Source organism: Paroedura picta, chromosome 2 (genome assembly GCF_049243985.1).
Source record: "Paroedura picta isolate Pp20150507F chromosome 2, Ppicta_v3.0, whole genome shotgun sequence".
Lineage (NCBI taxonomy): Eukaryota > Metazoa > Chordata > Lepidosauria > Squamata > Gekkonidae > Paroedura > Paroedura picta.
In genome coordinates this window covers 74038141-74056027 of record NC_135370.1, presented here as the reverse complement: position 1 = coordinate 74056027, position 17887 = coordinate 74038141, and the positions used below count along the sequence as shown (strand labels likewise).

The window sequence follows — 17887 nt, the reverse complement described above, 5'->3', positions numbered from 1 at the left end:
TAACCAACATCCCATCAGTTCTGTTCCACTATGCCTTATTTTGCTATTAGGACACTGTACCTATGCTAGAATGAACAGGATTGCATTAGAGAGACCATTGCTACATTTGCTGAGTCTAAAGGCTGATTTAGAAAAAAACTACATAATAAATATCACAAGGTATAACCCTTGTAATACTATGTCATTTCAGAATGCTTGAAGGCTCCCCTGTAAAAAGCCTCCTTTGCTTGTAAGAATACCAGCATGTCAGAAAGAAATCTCAGATTCTTTCTCAATGATTTGCTAGTTTCCCACAAGCAGGGATAGGTTTTCCCCATAAAAATAGCAAACCATTCAAATATCAAATAACAAACTCTATCCCCAAGTTTCTGAAGAGGTATAGTCATGCTTCAGTATACCATGTGACAATTACGAACATGATGTTTGTTTTTATATGAGGCCGCAGTCTTCACAGAAGAACTTTATCAGTTCAGCTTTTCGTAGGAAAGCTTTTGTCTAAAATTACCCCTTTGTTACTATTGCCAGAGTCACCAGACAGAACACTGGTTTCTAAAGTTTCCATTTGACATGATAACTTTGCCAATTTTCCTGCAGGTAAGCAGGGAAATTATTTTAAATAGTTCCTTGTGCATAGAATCATAGAATCATAGAATAATAGAGTTGGAAGGGACCTCATGGGCCATCCAGTCCAACCCCCTGCACCATGCTGGACACTCACATCCCAATCGCTCATCTACTGTAACCTGCCACCCCTTTGCCTTCACAGAATCAGCCTCTCCATCAGATGGCTATCTAGCCTCTGTTTAAAAAATTTCAAAGATGGGGAACCCACCACCTCCCGAGGAAGCCTGTTCCACTGAGAAACCGCTCTAACTGTCAGGAACTTATTCCCGATGTTGAGATGGAATTTCTTTTGAATTAATTTCATCCCATTTGTTCTGGTCTGTCCCTCTGGGGCAAGAGAGAACAATTCTGCCATCCTCCATATGGCACCCTTTTTAATCCCTGAAGATGGTTATCAGATCCACTCTGTCGTCTCCTCTCTAGGCTAAACAGACCAAGCTCCCCCAGCCTTTCTTCATATGTCTTGGTCTCCAAACCGCTCACCATCTTTGTTGCCCTCCTCTGGACACATTCCATTTTGTCAACATCCCTCTTCAACTGGGGTGCCCAAAACTGAACACAGTACTCCAAGTGAGGCCGAACCAGAGCAGAGTAAAGTGGTACCATCACCTCCTGTGATCTGGACACGATACTCCGTTTGATACAGCCCAAAATCCCATTTGCCTTTTTAGCCATCGAGTCACACTGCTGACTCATGTCCAATGTATGGTCTACTAAGACTCCTAGATCCTTTCCGCACATGCTACTGCCAAGATAAGCCTACCCCATCTACACGAATATAAGATGGGGGAGATTTGTCTTGGCAGTAGCATAGGAGCATAGTAGCATAGGAGTCTTAGACTGATGCGATAATGTCACCATGTGTTAACACTGCCATTTCAGGTAACATCTCTATCGTCTAAATCAATAATGTCTGAACGACTGATTTGACCAAATATCAGCTGTACAAATGATATAATTTGCATAACTGGTGTAATTTGCATAATGTATTGGTTATGGCGATGTGAGGACTCTGGAACTGTGAAATTTGATTTGCAATAAAGGAAGACTCTTGTCTCAATCTGACCTCCTCTTGTACCAAAGGGCAATCTGGGGAACCAGCAGAAGCACACATCCTGTTCTTTCCTTCCAGCCATACCAACCGAGGGAAAAAAGAAGGCAGGGCAGAGTAGGAGAGCTCCAGGCTTGGATGTGGCCTCCACTCTCTCTTCATACTGGCAGTGGCATTCCTGGCCTCCTTTCCCTGAGAGGGCCAAGGTGACATTAGTAGCTAGAACAAGGACAAGCTGCCAAGTATGCAGGGGGGGGGGTCAGATCTAGTCCTGGCTGTAGGACTGGCAGATACAGTCAGTGACACGGGACTGTCTGGGAGAGAGAGGCAGGGATAGCTTGTTTAAAGGTACCTATTTCTCTAATGTCCAATACTGGCCTTCAAACCGGCAGGGGTCAATCAACATCAGTCATTAACAAGAAAGGGAGGAGGCATATTAAGGCTATGTCAACTATAATACCCACTTTGCACACACAAAAAGGGAAGGGGGGTGTTCTCAGTCCCTTGCACAGAAATAGCCCCAGAAGCAGATGATCCTCACCCCAAAATTCATTTTTCAAGCCTCCACATCATACTCAAGGATTAGATGTGTGGGTTGAATGGGGGAAAGGTGGTCTCCTCTCCCCTCCCCCAAATGAATCTTCATAAACGAAGTTATCTAAGAGCCAGCCTCAGGGAGGCCGAGGCTACTCTTTGTCCCTGGAGAGGCAGGCAGCCCAGATGCTGCCATTTCAGGAAAAAAAATATTGTTTCAGGAGCCTATCCACCAAGGAGATTCTCACCTCAGACTGGCTTTCAAAAGCAGAGCCCCTTGCTTTCTACTTATAAGGAAGACACGGGCAAAGAGCAAAAGGAGAGTTCCTCGTGGGGTTGGGTGCCTCTAATCTTTGCAACCAGCCAGACGGGCAAGAAAATGGTTAAGCAATGAAGGAAGGCTGCCCCCTCCCCTTCGCCCTGTGTTGGCAAGACTGTTCCCCATCTCCATGCCCAGACAGCAGCGAGAGAGAGAGAGAGAGAGAGGGAGAGGGAGAGAGGGAGGGAGTGCCCTCGCTGCCCCTCTCCTTGGGTATTCCCACGACCCCCAGAACGCAGCGGGCAGGACGCGAAGCGAAGTTTTGTAACCCGTGCAGCGACGTGAACTCCCTACATCCTCTCCCCCTGCCCACTTCAAGCGAAATACCAGATTCAGAGGCGGCGTCCAACGAGCAGAGGACAAGCAGGTCCCGCTAGCGAGATGAAGGGGAGAGCCGCCAGGGCCGCCTGCCCGGCCGGAGCCCCTACCCGTCCAGCCGCGGCAGAAGGAGGCGCCCGCCCCGCGCTCTAAGCGGCCCAGCCCCTCCGGGACTCACATGTCAGAGCAACCCATCCGTCGTGATCTCATTTGCATCCTTTTAGAGGATTTACTACGGCGTGCCCAGAAACAACGGCAAAGGGGAGTGAGTGCCTGCGGCGGGACGGAAGCACTGATTAAGGAGGAAGGTACCTTTGTGGCCGCCGGGCTGGTGGTGCTGGAGCCCGCAAAGCAGGCCCTCTCTGCCTCACTCAAGCCTGCTGGCTGCTTGTCAGGCGCCCTAGCCTAAACCGAGCCTTGTAGGGTAAAGGCAGCCTCCGATTTCTCTCAGCAGGATTAGAAGCTGGGCTGGCAGGGAAAACCGCCTCACACCCAGGCCTGAAACTGCTGGGCTCTGGCCCTGCAAACCATCTGGCGGCCAAAGCAATTGTGGGCAGGATCCCTCTTACCACCTGACAAGTTGGTACTAAGGCAGCTGTGCTCATCCTGCACTTACCTGGTCGCACGGTCAAGATGGCACTACAGCAGGCCTCGCCCACTTCATTGGTGGCACAAACAGTGTAGAGGCCGGTGTCAGCCACACGGGCACTCCTGACCAGCAGGGTGTGGCGTTCGCCCTCTGCTTTGATAGGGCGGGCAGTGCTGCTCCCAAAGGGGATCCCGTCCTTCCGCCATGATACTGTGGAGAAGGGGATGAGTAAGTGATTAGAGCAGGTGGGGACATCCCACTAACTTGTGTGCAGAGGCAAGCACAAGCACCCAAGCTATATGCCCCCATTGCTGCCACTGGGAGCTGGAGTGGTGTCACTGCCAAAACCAATCAGGATGAAATTACATAAATGCTGCCTTTTCCAGATCCCCTGAAACGAGCAACCTCCATATTTTCATCATATCTATGGCCAAGTGAAGCTTTTCTCTAAATCCTTTCCCAAACCTAATGCAAAGAAGGGAACTTGCTTTGCCCACATCCCCACAGGCAACCACAGCCAGGCCATTTTGGGGGGGGGGGGGGTTGATCTACGGCTATGCTCACCACACCCATTCATCCATCAGGGAACATCACCGGGGGGGGGGGGGTGAGATGGATGGCTGCCACTAGAATTTTAGACAGTTCCTGATACCCCCCTGCTTTCCCAGGCATTTTTGTTGGGTTGCCAATAGGACCATAGGCCGAGTTCAAAAGCAATAACTTTTGTAGATGCAAAATGGGCCACACAGAAAACAAAACAAATGTTCACAGAGTTGGTAGACTCATTATGGGAAGGAAATTTGACCTGCAGTAATGGAGACATTTTTGATCTTATTTGCTTTGGCAGTGCCCAAGTAAGATTACTTCAGTGCATGGTATCTAGAGCTGTCTAGGAAAAGTATTTTGAAATTTCTATGGGATCAGAAATCAGCAGCCAGGTTATTAACAGGAATCTGTACAGCCAAACACATATCACCACTACTAAAACATCTGTTCTGTATCTGGAGACAATACAAGTACTTTTGTTTTATCTTTAAAGTCCTGAACAACCTTGGCCAGGGTCTCCTAAGGACCACCTGCATCTCTATAAATCTTTGCTCAGCTGTTCTGGAAAGCCCTTTTTTAGACTGCCCCAATTTCCTAGGCAAGATTAAGGGCTCCTAGGAACAGAGCCTTCTCCATGGTGGTACTCAGATTATGGAATACCCCCCATTATGGAATACTCCCATTACATCCTATTGTTTTAACTTGTCCAGCTTTGATTTTAATGTTTTTTTGAACATTTGAAGCTGCTTTTTTGAATCCGCCCAGGTCAGTATTGTCTGTTCAAGTTGGCAGTGGTTCTTCATGGGTCCAGGCTGAGCCCTCTCACATCACCTACTATTTTAGAGTTCAAGTTTTATTCAAGGTATGAGATTTTGTGTGCATACACACTTCCTCAGATATAATGACATGGAATGGAACTAATCAAGATGGAAATGCACACGAACGCTCACACCTTGAATAAAACTTTGCTGGTCTTAAAGGGGCCACTGGCCATTGTTTCAGACCAACACGGCTACCCACTTGACTCTATCACCTCCTATTTGATACTCTTAACTGAAGGTTCTGAACCAGGGACCTTCTGCATGTAAAGGAAACACACTACCACTAAGCCATGCCGATTCTTATGCTATATAAGCTGTTTCAATATTGTTGCTGTTGTTTACTGCAGTGGACAATATTTTGAATAATTAATTGCAAGCTGCTTTGATAGCCAACATTGGTATATAAGTTGAATATAAATATTAGAGATGAATAGTGTTAAAGACACAAAGCTCGAGATATGTTTTCCTGTGCATGTCTCCCACCCATCATGTACCCTGTGTCTGGTGCCCTGTACACTTGCCTTCTGGAGAAGGGTTGCCTGTGACAATACATCTGAGCAACACTTCCGTTCCAGCTGTGACCATTACATCTTGGATGGGGATTTCAAAGATGGGTGCCTCCAGTGGGTCCTCCCCTGCTGAGATGTAGGAATCATCAGAAGATTCTGCAGAGAGGAAGAAAGAACAGCTGCCAAAAGAACTGTATGGAAGGCCGGGGGCCTAAAACCACTGCAGGAAGACAGTGTTTAAAACATAATGCCTCTTCAGTTTCATAGTGAGGCAGATGAGAATTGGAATGTGGATTCATACTTTCAGGAGGGTTGCTCCAGAGAGTTCTTTCATATGCAGGTGGTCACAGCCTGTTCAGTGGTATCTCTATCTACAAGGTACAACAGATTGTTAATCCAGTGTTTCTCAGCTGATTCCCAGGGGCCAGACCAAGTTCTCTGTCCAGAGCTCCCAGTGCCCTTTAAAAAACTCAGATACCAGGCATAAAGACTGGGAATGCTGCATGAGCAGGGGATGTTTACATATTTCCCACATTCCATTTTTCAGATCTAAAACAGCCTGGGTAGCTGCTACTTGCCCTGTTGGGGAACCTTATAAATACAGACAGACGTGTTTACTCCACTGAGGTGAAAAGTGGCTTCACACAGTTGAAAGACTCTCCATTAACTGGTGGAAGGTCCCAGAACTTGCTCATTGCCTCTGCATGGCAAGGCAGCCATCTCTGAGTAGCAACCATGCTCAACCATGTAGAAAGTTAGCCAGGAGAATGTCTCTCATTCCAGTTTTTAAAAAGTTTATTCTAATCTGAAACAGAGATGAAGGAACAAGGGAGACTTGAAGAAGGGAAATACATGTTTCTAACATACAGTTCTTCCAGTTTCCTACACTTCCCTTGACAGGTGGGGCAGGCTTCCATAGGTTTCTAAAAGACTGAGAAATGTCCCTTCTCTGCAGCCAGTGGAAAGGAGAGGATTGGTCTTGGCCAGCCAGGAAGCATAGCGATGTTCTCTGCAAGCATTCTTTTACAAAATATCTGTAGCAAAGGAAACTAGACCCATGATCAGGTAGGTATTGTAATAAGTAATTTACGTGCAAAGAGATGTCAGAATGGGAGGTCGGGATGGGGCATTAATGATCAATATGGAAATCAACAGAACAGCTATATTTAGGTGTCAAAGCTTTGGGGCTGATCCAACATGCCTGTAGTAAAAGAAATTGGATTTTTTGGCCAATTGGCTTCTCACAAAATGGCCTTTCTGACAACCACAGCAGAGATGGCAATGTTTTTCTGTTATAGCAGCTACCAGGAGTATGTATTTTTTTAAAAAAACCCTGTTGCCATGCATTACAGATGGATCTGCCTGTCAGCTCCAGCAAAATGGGAACAATCATGCTATCCTACCTTACAAGGTTGTTAAAATTCTTCAAGAATGTGTTAAGTAATTGGAAAAATAGTCTGTATTAATCCAAATAACAGATCTCATTGCTCTTGACTCAGCAGATATTTATGCACAGAAGTTATTTTTTTAAAACTCAAGTAAGCCATTTGGAGAACCTGTGAGCCAACTGTGAACCAACTAATTGTTGAACATGCCACATTGTTACGTTTTCCAGTTAGTTGTAGCCTGAGTTATATCTATGAAACTGTCACACTGTTTTTGGAGATACTGTTTATGGATCTGTGTCATATGTAGTTTGATGTGTGAATGCTTTCCCCCCTCTCTTTCATAGAGACTCCTGCTGTTAAGGTTATGAATTCCTGCAGCTGAACCCTTATATTTCTCCATCTTCCAGTAATCACAGGTCTGTGTGGGTCTCCATTCAGTCTACCAGACTGAGCTATTCTGTTTACTAGTTGAATGGGCTTTGTGAAGATTTCACATCCACAGTAGTCTGCCAAGCACTTCCTATAAATTCTTCAGCATTAAGTCAACCCTGATTAAATCAATCAATTGTCAATCAGGATCAAGTCAATCAGATATTTTCTTTTGGCAAAGATGAAAAATCTATATATTTACTTATCTGAAATATAGGCAAAGTGTGTTCAATTGGCAAAAATACTACTAAAATTTAGGAAACGGTTAGTATGTGAGGTGAAAGATAGAAAGTATGTATGTGTATAAATGTAAAAGCCTATATGAATGAAAGATTAATGAATTATTTTGTGCCCTTGGGCATTAATGAGTAAAGATACAAATCTTAGCAATTCCAAAGGATTCTGGCACACCAGCAATACGTACTCTCTGTCATCACAGGAAAAAACCACAAGGTGAATTACTTAAAGCAGCCTAATATGAAATTAATGTGAAGCCAATATGTACAAACATCTTTTATGTACAAGAAAGCTGCAAAAAAGCTGTGACTTCCTACTTACCATGTGAAACACACACATGTGCAGTCATTATATGTAACAATCTTCACATGAGTTTCTTGCTGATTTTTACACTTAAAATGTTTTCTAGGAAACATTTGTCATAAGTACCCCAACAGAGATACTCTGGTGAATGCTTGAAAGCATGAGAGTAGATTAAGAAAAGTTAATCTGTATCCTTGGAAATTGGCAAACAGTTGAATAATAAAAAATTCTCAGATATTGACATCCAAACTTTCCGTGTGTCTTAAATTGGCTTTGGCACGAGTCACAGGACAGTTTTCATTAAGAGATTCAGAAATGGTTATTCATATGACAGAGACTGACTGATGAGTGAGTTGACCAAATTTATTCTGGAACAATTCACACATTCCCCTTGCCTACACAGATCTTAATGCTGGCTTTAGCAGATGCAGCAGGTGAGCACAGGAAAGGGGCCAGGCATGTCAGAGGGCTCATTATCTGGGACACTGCTTGTGACTTAAGGGATGCACCTAAGAGTTCCAAAGTGTCCTAATTTCTGCAATTCTGATTCAGTAACCAGCTAGAACATACAGAAGAAGGCTTCCTAGCATCAAGGGAACCCTGTATGCCTAGCATAAGCCTTTTTATCCTTACTCAGGCCACTGCCAACAACACTCCATTTATCCTTCCACAATCTCTGCTCCACTAATTGTGATTGGGATAATACAGCCCCACTTTAGCCCAGCCTAGCTCCCTCTCCCTGTGTTTCCAATGTCCAATACCAAGTACAGGTGACCTTCCAGGAAGGATCTGGCTGAGATTATTTTGTATGTCACATACTGATGACAGAACAGCCAGAGGAGATAAGGACCCACCTGGCCCATGCCAAGCTCCCCCTTAATGAATGCATCGAACATAAGGTGACCAGATTGTCCCACTTTTGAAGGGACATCTGGGGGCACCTGGCAAATTGTACTTATGTTGCAAGTAAAAAATATATATTACAATAATATTTTTGCATTCTATGTGTTTTATGAAACTTTTTGTTGCTCCATATAGGCCAAATTTTTAATTAAGAACCCCTCGGTCAATGGTGTCCCGCTTTACCAATGTTAAAATCTGGTCACCTTAATCGAACACTAACTGAGCATGGTACTTCAGACTGAATCTCAGGGATATGGCCTAGAATGGAGAAAAGGCACTAGGAATCTCTGGTTTTGGGGGAGAATGTGAGGGAACAAAGCAGTGTGTTTCCCCCTGGCTTTCCCATATTTTCCCCTAGCAGCATTTGCTCTCATTTCATACCTGGTTCAGGTGACAATCTGTGGGATCGGCGGCCTTTTCCTCTGCTCCGTGCACTCTTCCCTTCTGGAAGTTGCAATGCATTGTCTTTTTTCTCTGACACTTTTCCAGTCTTTCTCTCTGACTCTCTGCTTGTGCCATGGTTTCCTGCCCTGCTTTTATCTGTGCCTGATTCTGCTCCAGTCTTGATCCAGGGCTGAGATTGTCCATCCTGGCTTGTTTCCCACTTTCGGACATGGGAGGCCTCACCTGGACCCTTTGATTCATGGCTCCCTTTTGACATGTCCACAGAGCCCTCATCTGTGCCATCACTACCATCAAGAGGCCTAGTCCGTGCTAGGTCCTTCCGTCCCAATGGGGCAGCACAGGACAGTGGGCATTGTTCCACTTTCTGTCGCAGATCCTGTCCATTCATCTCAGTTTCCTTACTGCTTCTGTTCAGTTCTCTAGCTGGCTCACCTGTTGCCCCACTTCTTACCAGAGGCTTCTGTATCCCTCTAGGCTCATCTCTGGGTCCCACTAACCCCACACTGGACATTACCAGTTGCTGCACACCATGTGCATTCTCTGCAGGCGGCAAAGCCTTGAGTGGTTTCAGCTTTCGCGGTGGAGGAACTCGGGGGGCAGGAGGCTCAGTGGTGGTACGTGGAGATGGTGACTGAAACAGTTCCTGCGATCTTCGGAGTTGCTGCTGTGACACGGTGCGCTTGATGCGGCCAAGTTCCTCAGTGAATTTGTGCTCAAGGGCATGCACGTGGCTGGGGAAGCGACCACGCTCATCCAGGGAAGCTGCCTTTTGATGGAAGGCACGGCGCCGGCAGGCCACACCTCCCCATTCTGAGTGGGTGTCCTCTTGCAAGTCATCCTGAGAGCCAGTTGACATGAAGGGACTGGCGTCACCAAAGCCACCATGATCAAATGAGCGTGTCTTCCGTAGTGGTAGCCATGTGTGACCGGCAAAAGGGTTCTCATTCTGCTCCAGGCTTTTCCTACGCTCCTCAAAGAATTTGAGCTTGTCAAAGATCTTGGAACCTGACCGTGGCAGCTTGGGAGATGGGCGGAGGACGGACACGCGGCTGGAGGCTTCACTCAGTGGTGTCTGGGGCCGTGATTCTCCCGTGCCAGTCTGAGAGTAGCCAGATGACTTAGGACGCTTCAGCTTTTCATCAAACTCTTCTGATGCTGAGTCTTGGAACTCAGGAGGCATTAGCAGCTTCCTACGAGGAGCCACTGGTGGTGTGGGGCCACGGCTGGCTCCAGGTGGTTGGACTGGGCATTGCCCTGCTCGGGGGGACACCGGCCGCTGGAGAGGAGGTTTCTGTGCAGGTGGATGGAGGGCGTTTGTGCTGGTTTTGCTGCTGCTGTTGGTATCATCCCTCCGGTACCCACCTTGGGGAAGACTACTGCAGTTGGAAAACAAGGCATGGCAAGGTTTGCTAAGGTAGGTGAGCCTGAAAATTTAGGGATGGTGAGCTGTAAAGTGACAGGGCAATACACTATGGGCATGAGGACTGTTACTCTCAAGGGCTCTAAGAGTTAGCTGCTTGTGTGCAAGGAGATTCTTTACTTTTTTCAGGAGGATGTGAGACAACAACTGGTGAATTCATTATACACCAAACCCTCTGACCGGTGCAAAAGATCTGGAATCAAACTATGCATAATCACCCCCAAAACAGGACCTGTGAAACCCTGGCTCAGATTGGAACTGTGGCAGAGGTTTGCGTCATTTTCCTGATATGAAATGGCCCTGCAGAGCTGCTGCAACTTGCCCTTTTAGGGTAAACATATATTTCCAGATGAGGCTATAATGACCACAATCTGACTCACACATTACAAAGCACACTGCTTGAGTGTGGGCCTCTATGCCCTGAATAACAATCAATCGTGAACTTCAGGCTACCTCAACTCCTGCGTGGATTTGGATTGCAACTGTGGTGTACACGGAGAATGCCATGGGGAAAGGCAGGATATAAATGCTTTAATAAATACATCAAATAATAGAGCTTCAATCTTCCCCCATCCCCTGGTGCAACTTTCCTGACCTGTAATAGTCTTGGGAGTGTAAAACATGGGTTTCTCCTACAGGCCAAACATCGACTGGGTCTAACCTGTGGGAATTGGCTATGTTAACCCTACCAGGACAAAAAGGAGCTCTGAATAGTTATTTCAGGTCAGGCCTCCTGTTCCCACCCAGTGCTGTGATTCTGAGACTGGCTAGATGGGATCACTGAGCTGCTCTGCCTGAGGCCTTGGGGGGGGGGGGGATGGCCACAGGATCCCAGTGTCTGTCTGGTCTGTTGTATGGGATGTGCTGGGCTGCCACAATAGCCCAAAGAAAGAAATGGTTGGGGAGGAAGACCTATCAGGCTGGAGTAGGGTTCCCAACCTCCGAGTGGCACCTGGCCTTCTGTTGCTATTACAATTGCTTTCCAGACAATTAAGCTCAGTTCCCCTGAGGAAAATGGAGGCAGACTCTATTACATTGTTCCCTGCTGAGGCCCCTCCCCTCGCCAAGCCCCACCCTCCACAGGCTTCACCCCCCCAATCTCCACATATTTCCCAACCCAGAGCTGGCAATCCTAGGCCAGAAGGCTGTATTAGATGGGGGGGGGGGCAGACATGGCAGAATCCCTACAGTAGCCAGAAGTGCAGCAGAACAGGGAGGGGAGGAGAGCAGGCAGATATAGCCTGAACACAGCCCCTTCCTCCTGGTGCAAGACACACTCTACATACAAATTGGCATGCACACTCATTCCAATACCAGCTCTTTTCTTTACCCCGCCCCCAACTGGGTGCACGTATTCAGCTGCACACATGCCAACACCCACACAGACAATCGTGTATGAGTATGCTTAGTCACATACCATAGCCTTTCCTTCATTTTTTAGCAACAGGCAGCATGGAGACAAGCGTGAGGATGGGAGGGGGAAGCAATCGCAGGAAAGAATGGAGGGGGGGGGGAGGTAGAGGAGAGAGTCCGCAAGGCTCCCCCAGGGACCTCTGCACCAACCCTCCTCCAGGTTCTTATTGTCCCTGTGGCCCAGCACGGGGTTGCTTGGCTGTCATTTTCAGAATATGATGTATTGCAGCTTTCTTTCACTTCCAAGAAAAAGAAAAAAGAAAGCCTACTAGGATCAAGTTTGTTGTTAGGATGGGAGGGGGGAGGATTAGAATCTCTGGACGGTGCCTGCTAATGGCTCTGAAGTTGGAGGGGAGGCTTGGGAGCGAAAACTTTGGCTCTCTATCTGGGACCCAAATGGTTGCCACCCTGCCTCTTATATTTCTGCAATGAAAGAGAATCAGTGCTAGGATTACATCTTAGCTATAGCAAAGCCACATGACCTAGAACAAAACCCATCATCACAAGAGCAAGCAGAAAGGCCATCGATTTGCCATGTCTGTCAGATTCTGAATCACCCCAGCAATCAGTCTCCACCCAATGTTTGCAAAAAGGGGTCTTCCTTGGTACATCAAAGGTTCAAAGGTCCACCTGTCTGTCCCAACTACTTCCCGCCTGGCCCCTGTACGACGAATCTTGAGTATCCCTAATTCTGGTATACAGATCCTCCCAGAAAAAGGCCTGTCAGGTGGTGTCCATTGCTATTACGGTCTTCTTCTTTAATCCAGTAGGCATTTGACCCAGTAGCCTGCGAGAGCTAGCTAAACGAGAGATGGACATGGACAAATGAAGCTGCCTAACCCTGAATCAGACCATCCATTCATCAGAGTCAGCATTGTCTATTCAGACTGGCAGTGGTTCTCCAGGGCATGAGGTAGAGGTCTTTCAGTCCCTAGTCCTTTTTAAAGTCATTGCTTTTGTAACATCAACGTCCCATACTCCCAGGCATTTGTTTCCCTGAAAATGAAGGGCTAAGAAAATACCCGTTTTCTTTTACTTGAATGGGCTTTTGGGGGCCTGAGATGTTCAGAGGTGGTTTGCTGTTACCTGCCTCTACATACCACCTTTGGTATTGTTTGGTAGCCTCCCATCCAAATGCTGATCACAGCCAACCTTCCAAAATCTGATGAGATCAGGCTAACTGATGGATGATTGATTTATTATGCAAAATCCCTATGGGTTTCTCCGTGCAAGCTTCATCAGAGGGAACCAGAACATTTATCTAGTGCTGGAACTGTCCACAGCAATTCAGTTCTTTCACAGTAGAGAAAGAAAGCAGACCACATGAGTTCAGACTAGAATAAAGAGCTAGTGTTCTTAATGCATCGGTAACAAATACCCCAGGGCCCATAAACAGTTTATTGAGTGAGGGGGAAAGATCACAAGCAACACAATGCCCGGGGATTGGGTTGCATAGCCCTGAATGTACCACGAACTCCTCAGGGTCAAAGGGGAAAAGGAAATCATAGAATGAGGGATGCCAAGGTGAGTGTGTTTCCTATGCTGACAGACTCGGGGGGGCGGTGGAGGGGGACACGACATACCTACCTATGCCGACAGATTATTACCTACAGCATCATCAATGCAACAATCAGGAAAAGGAATGCAGGAGGCTGTGAAGGAGATAGTAGGGAAAGATAGCTGCCCCAGGGGGAGCAGAAGGAGAGGCAATGACACATGGCTTCAGGGGTCTGCAAGCACAGTGGGGGCTTTGGATGGAGAGGGCTATGATGCCAGGGTTTGGGGGTTAGGATGGAGGGGCTTAGGAGGGATTTACTGGTGCACTGGAATCAATGGTGTAGAGGCTGAGGGTTTAGTGCGGTATTATGACTGAGGGTAAAGAAGGAAAGGATGGTCCCAGCACAATGGCCCTGCACCCCACTCCACGGCCCCACAGCTACTTACACGTGCAGGGAGAGGGCACGGCCCCGGTACAAGCTGAAGGCACTGCCGTAGGGGTCGCTCCCCAGAGACAGGCTGTCCTCGGACCCCGGGGCCACGCCAATCAGCTCCGCCCGTGATGCCCGCACCAGCGGCTCCACCCCCAGGTGCCGGGCTGCGGCAGGTGCTTGCCTTGGAATGCTGGGGTGCAGGTAGGGTCCCCTCACCGTGGGGCCAGCATCTGGATCCTTCTCCAACACTGTAGTCTGGCTCCCTGACCAACTGGAGTGCTCATCTGTCTGAGACAGGCCTGGCACCGAGGTCGGAGTTGTCTTCATGGAGGCATCCACCAGCGTGTCCGACTCCCCTGGTGAAAACACAAGCAGGGACGGATTGAAGGGACTGATTGGACCCTGCTGCTTTCCCATGTCCCAGGCCAGGGCTGTGCACTAGGACTAAGAGATGTGAGAAACAGGGATGATAGTATAATGTTGATCCGTAGGATTAGGAGAGCTATATGAAGCATTCCAGCTCATGGAAAGACAGTTATCAGAACAGCCTGTAATAGTCCACACATTTATATATATAGCTTAATTCTTGAGGTTGTAAAATACCCACTTCTTGGAGCATGCAGTGCAACTGAGTAGACCATGTCTAAATGTAAGGCGCTAAGAATAAGAATTTTGCTCTCCATTGGGGATTCATCAGCTGGAAAGTTCAAGGGAAAGGAACAAAGAAGACCTCAGCCATCAATATGAGGCAACTAGACCAAATGCAAGAATAGTTCTATATGGCACAAGGTCAGGGATCTGAAGCAGAAATAGGGAAGATCCATAATTTCTTCTTAATAACCATTTAGATATATATCATGGTTCTGCTTGTCTTCCCAATGACCCTGTAAGATAGGTCACTGTGAGACAGCAACATGTGCTACGGGAGATCCCCGAATGACAGGGCATTCTGAAGGGCAATCGTGCCCATCAGTGGACTTGGAAGGGTGCAACTCTGCGTAGGACGACACTGTAGGTCTGCCAGTGGATTCTTTAGCATTTAAAAAACAAGCGGTGATTAGCTTTGTTTGGACCAGGGTCAGAACATGGGAAGAATTCCCCCAGCCCAGCATGCTAGTTCCTCTACAGAGCTCCCTACTATCACCATCCGCACCACCTGAGTTACTATAAAACCTCTGCATCTTACCTTCTTTCACTACCATGGCTAAGAATTTTGTAGGTTGAATGTTTGCCAGGGAAACAGAATGGGGTTTGTGACAAGTTAAATCTCACCTGCCTAGCACAAGAATCTTGCTCTATATCAGTGGTTCTCAACCTTCCTAATGCCACAACCCTTTAATACAGTTCCTCATGTTGTGGTGACTCCCAACTATAAAATTATGCAAGTGTTCTTTCACAGAAGACCCATTGTTCATGATTGTATATAAATTGATTTTTTTTCCTGCGGTTTCTCAATTAAGATCTGCCTCTTGTCCCACCATGTGGATCTCGCTCTTTCCCCCTGCTCCAGGCAGACAAACGCTCTATCTCAATGTACCCCGCAAGGCTGTTGTGTGGATGGTGCCCCCCCCCCCCGTCCAAGCTTCTTGCCCTGCTGTGACCCCTGTAAAAGGGTCGTTCAACCCCCAAATGGGTGCTGATCCCCAGGCTGAGAACCACTGCTCTATATCACTTACCTCCTCCATTGGCTAGTTGTTGTTGTTTTTTAATTTTACAGAGAGCATTAGGAGATTGCATCATGGATGTATTACTATTCCCAGGGATTTTACACATGATCCCCCCCCCCCGATTTCCACACACATTTTTGTATCTTTGGTTTTCACTTCTTCTTTTGTCCCCCCCCCCTTATATTTTCTGAAAGTTGATTCTGAGTTGCCTTTTCCCTTGTGCATAATATGTATGTCAGAGTTCTGTGTCCTGCCCACTCACATCCACCTCCAGCCCACTTTTTGATGATTGGATTTGATTATCAATATCAAACCATTTCCTCCCCCCCTCCCCCCAAAGATGAGTTTTTAAATAGTTTTTTAAGGCACTAAAATATCGATACATCTATATACTGCAGTAATAATAGGTCAAACATATGCTCTGAATTCCCAACTTTCATTTATATAAAAATGTACTCTTCTAGCCCTTTCCTCTGTGGAGATAGGGAGGAAAATGTTTATCTCCACAATTAAAGAGCTAGAGGCTTGTTTTACATGGAAGTTGATATATAAATATTTTAGTGTCCTTTAAAAAATGCAGACATGATATTGATACATTGATATAAGCATATGCAAAACAATAAAAGGGGGGATTGCTGTGACACCGCTAATGACAACAGCACTCTCCCTTGAAAATTCTGATTATTTAATGCACATGCAGGGAAAAAAATCAGCTAACTTTATAACTGTGAGAATACAGACGGAGGGGAGACATACAGAAGAACCCTGCCCCAACCGATTTCAGTGCTCAGGAATAGGCTGCCAGCAAAATCAGGAGTAAGTTTATAGAGAATAGTTTGCTCCAGACTATCTTCCAAATCTATCGCTGAGCAGGAAGTAGAAAGTGGAATAAAGCACACTCAGCAGTAGGTGCTAAACAAAATGGCATTTTGCCTAGCTTGGAAACTGGAGCAGATGGTACAAGGTTAATCAAAAAGTATGGAAAACCCTTCCAATCAGGCACATTTGGGGGAGAGAATTCTACAACTGTGGGGCACTCACCAAGACTCGCTCAGACTTGATGCAGCGACAGACAACCAAGATGATGCTTCCCCCAACACAGTCCAAGCTATTTGGGGGCTATTTGGGGGCTTTATAGACTTGGGCTGAGTTTATGACTTAACTCGTCAGGAGTGCTGAAAAGGTATGGTAGAACGTCATACTTGAAACAAAATGTAACAGCCCGAGAGCATCAGCTTCTACTTTATTTAAAACAAACAAGTTAATAGCCCTTCTGCCCAAGATATGCTTGCAAGTGTGTGGGGGCAGCTATTTGTCTCTTTCCATCTGTAGTGGGACAAAAACAAATCATGCAATTCAGTAAAAATTGCAGAAATGTGAAAATGAGAGAAAATGGGTTATGCAAATGACCAAGTTTGATTCATTTAGTCAGGTTCACCATTTCTCACTGCAGAATTTGGAATATACAGGTGCAGAATTTGTATTTATTAATTTTAGCAGGGACCATTTATAGGTTTAAAAAATATCATTTTTAATTGTCCCTGGAATTCAAAAAGGACTTTAGGGATAATCTGTTTTTCTGCAAGTGGTATTGAAATGGGAGCTGCATGCAGGGACTTAATATGTGCTATATCCCCATGAAAAATCTACCCCCCAAAACAAGATCCTGCCACATGCCTCCCTGAAAATAATTTCTCTTCAGTGAAGGCCCCCTTTCTATGTATATATTTGCTTTTGTTCCTTTGTTTTTAGCGTGAGACACATGCAACAAATGGTTAATTAACAGCTCCATTGGAAGCAAGGGAACAAGTACTGCTTTTTACACTGCAGACCAAAATTACTGTTCCTTATTAATTTTATATTAAGTCCAAATAGCATGATTACAAAGTAACAATACTATTGTCCAAAAAATGAGCCCCAACATAGACTGACTAAAAAGTGCAGAACAGTACTTAAGTCACACACCCTCCTCAGCAAAGAGAGTCAATGATTTACAGTTAATTGATGTTCCCATTGCAGCAGTGAACAGGAGGTAATTCATTAAGCTGGAAGGAGGAGACAAGATTTCAGATGGACAGAAGCTCTGAGGATGCCTGGAGAAAATGTCATCGAAGGGGCCATATGAGCAGGGCTGATTCTGCACTTACTTTGTTTATTCCTTTGTGGATCCTGCTGAATTCAGATTGATTTGAACTCAGATCTTCCTCTATTCCCCGCCATTGATACAGAAAACTGTTTTGCATGTGATTAGGGAAGCTCAGAAGGGGGGGGAGAGCCAAGTGCAGCAGGAGCCTCTTTCTTTTCTTGAATGGGAGGGGGGAGGATTGGAGACAGCAGAGGAGGGGAAAATAACAAGAGGCAAATCTCTGCCAAGAGACGTTCGGGCTTCTGGAACCTCCGCTGAGAGAAGCTCCCTTTAAGGGAAGCCTTGCAGCCTGGGAATGAGGAAGCCTTTGAACTAATGCCCTGGCCAGTCAGGG

General features: G+C 46.3%; 1 protein-coding gene and 1 long non-coding RNA gene across 8 annotated transcripts in view; one reads left to right on the top strand and one right to left on the bottom strand.

Annotated features, from left to right (window-relative positions):
- SPEG (striated muscle enriched protein kinase) overlaps positions 1–17887 on the bottom strand; it is a 132620-nt gene that overhangs the window by 60154 nt on the left and 54579 nt on the right. For 6 of the 7 annotated variants that reach the window (XM_077320803.1, XM_077320808.1, XM_077320805.1 and 3 more), the window contains 4 exons: positions 13754–14096; positions 8953–10352; positions 5324–5467; positions 3463–3645 (listed from right to left, as the gene is read on the bottom strand). In XM_077320803.1, coding sequence (XP_077176918.1) covers positions 3463–3645; positions 5324–5467; positions 8953–10352; positions 13754–14096 — 2070 coding nt within the window. The remainder of the gene's footprint in view (positions 1–3462; positions 3646–5323; positions 5468–8952; positions 10353–13753; positions 14097–17887) is intronic. The other variant, XM_077320804.1, reaches the window with a different exon arrangement.
- LOC143829616 (uncharacterized) lies at positions 2862–6630 on the top strand. Its single transcript, XR_013228193.1, has 2 exons — positions 2862–3154; positions 6212–6630. It is a non-coding gene; the product is annotated as an uncharacterized LOC143829616 (long non-coding RNA).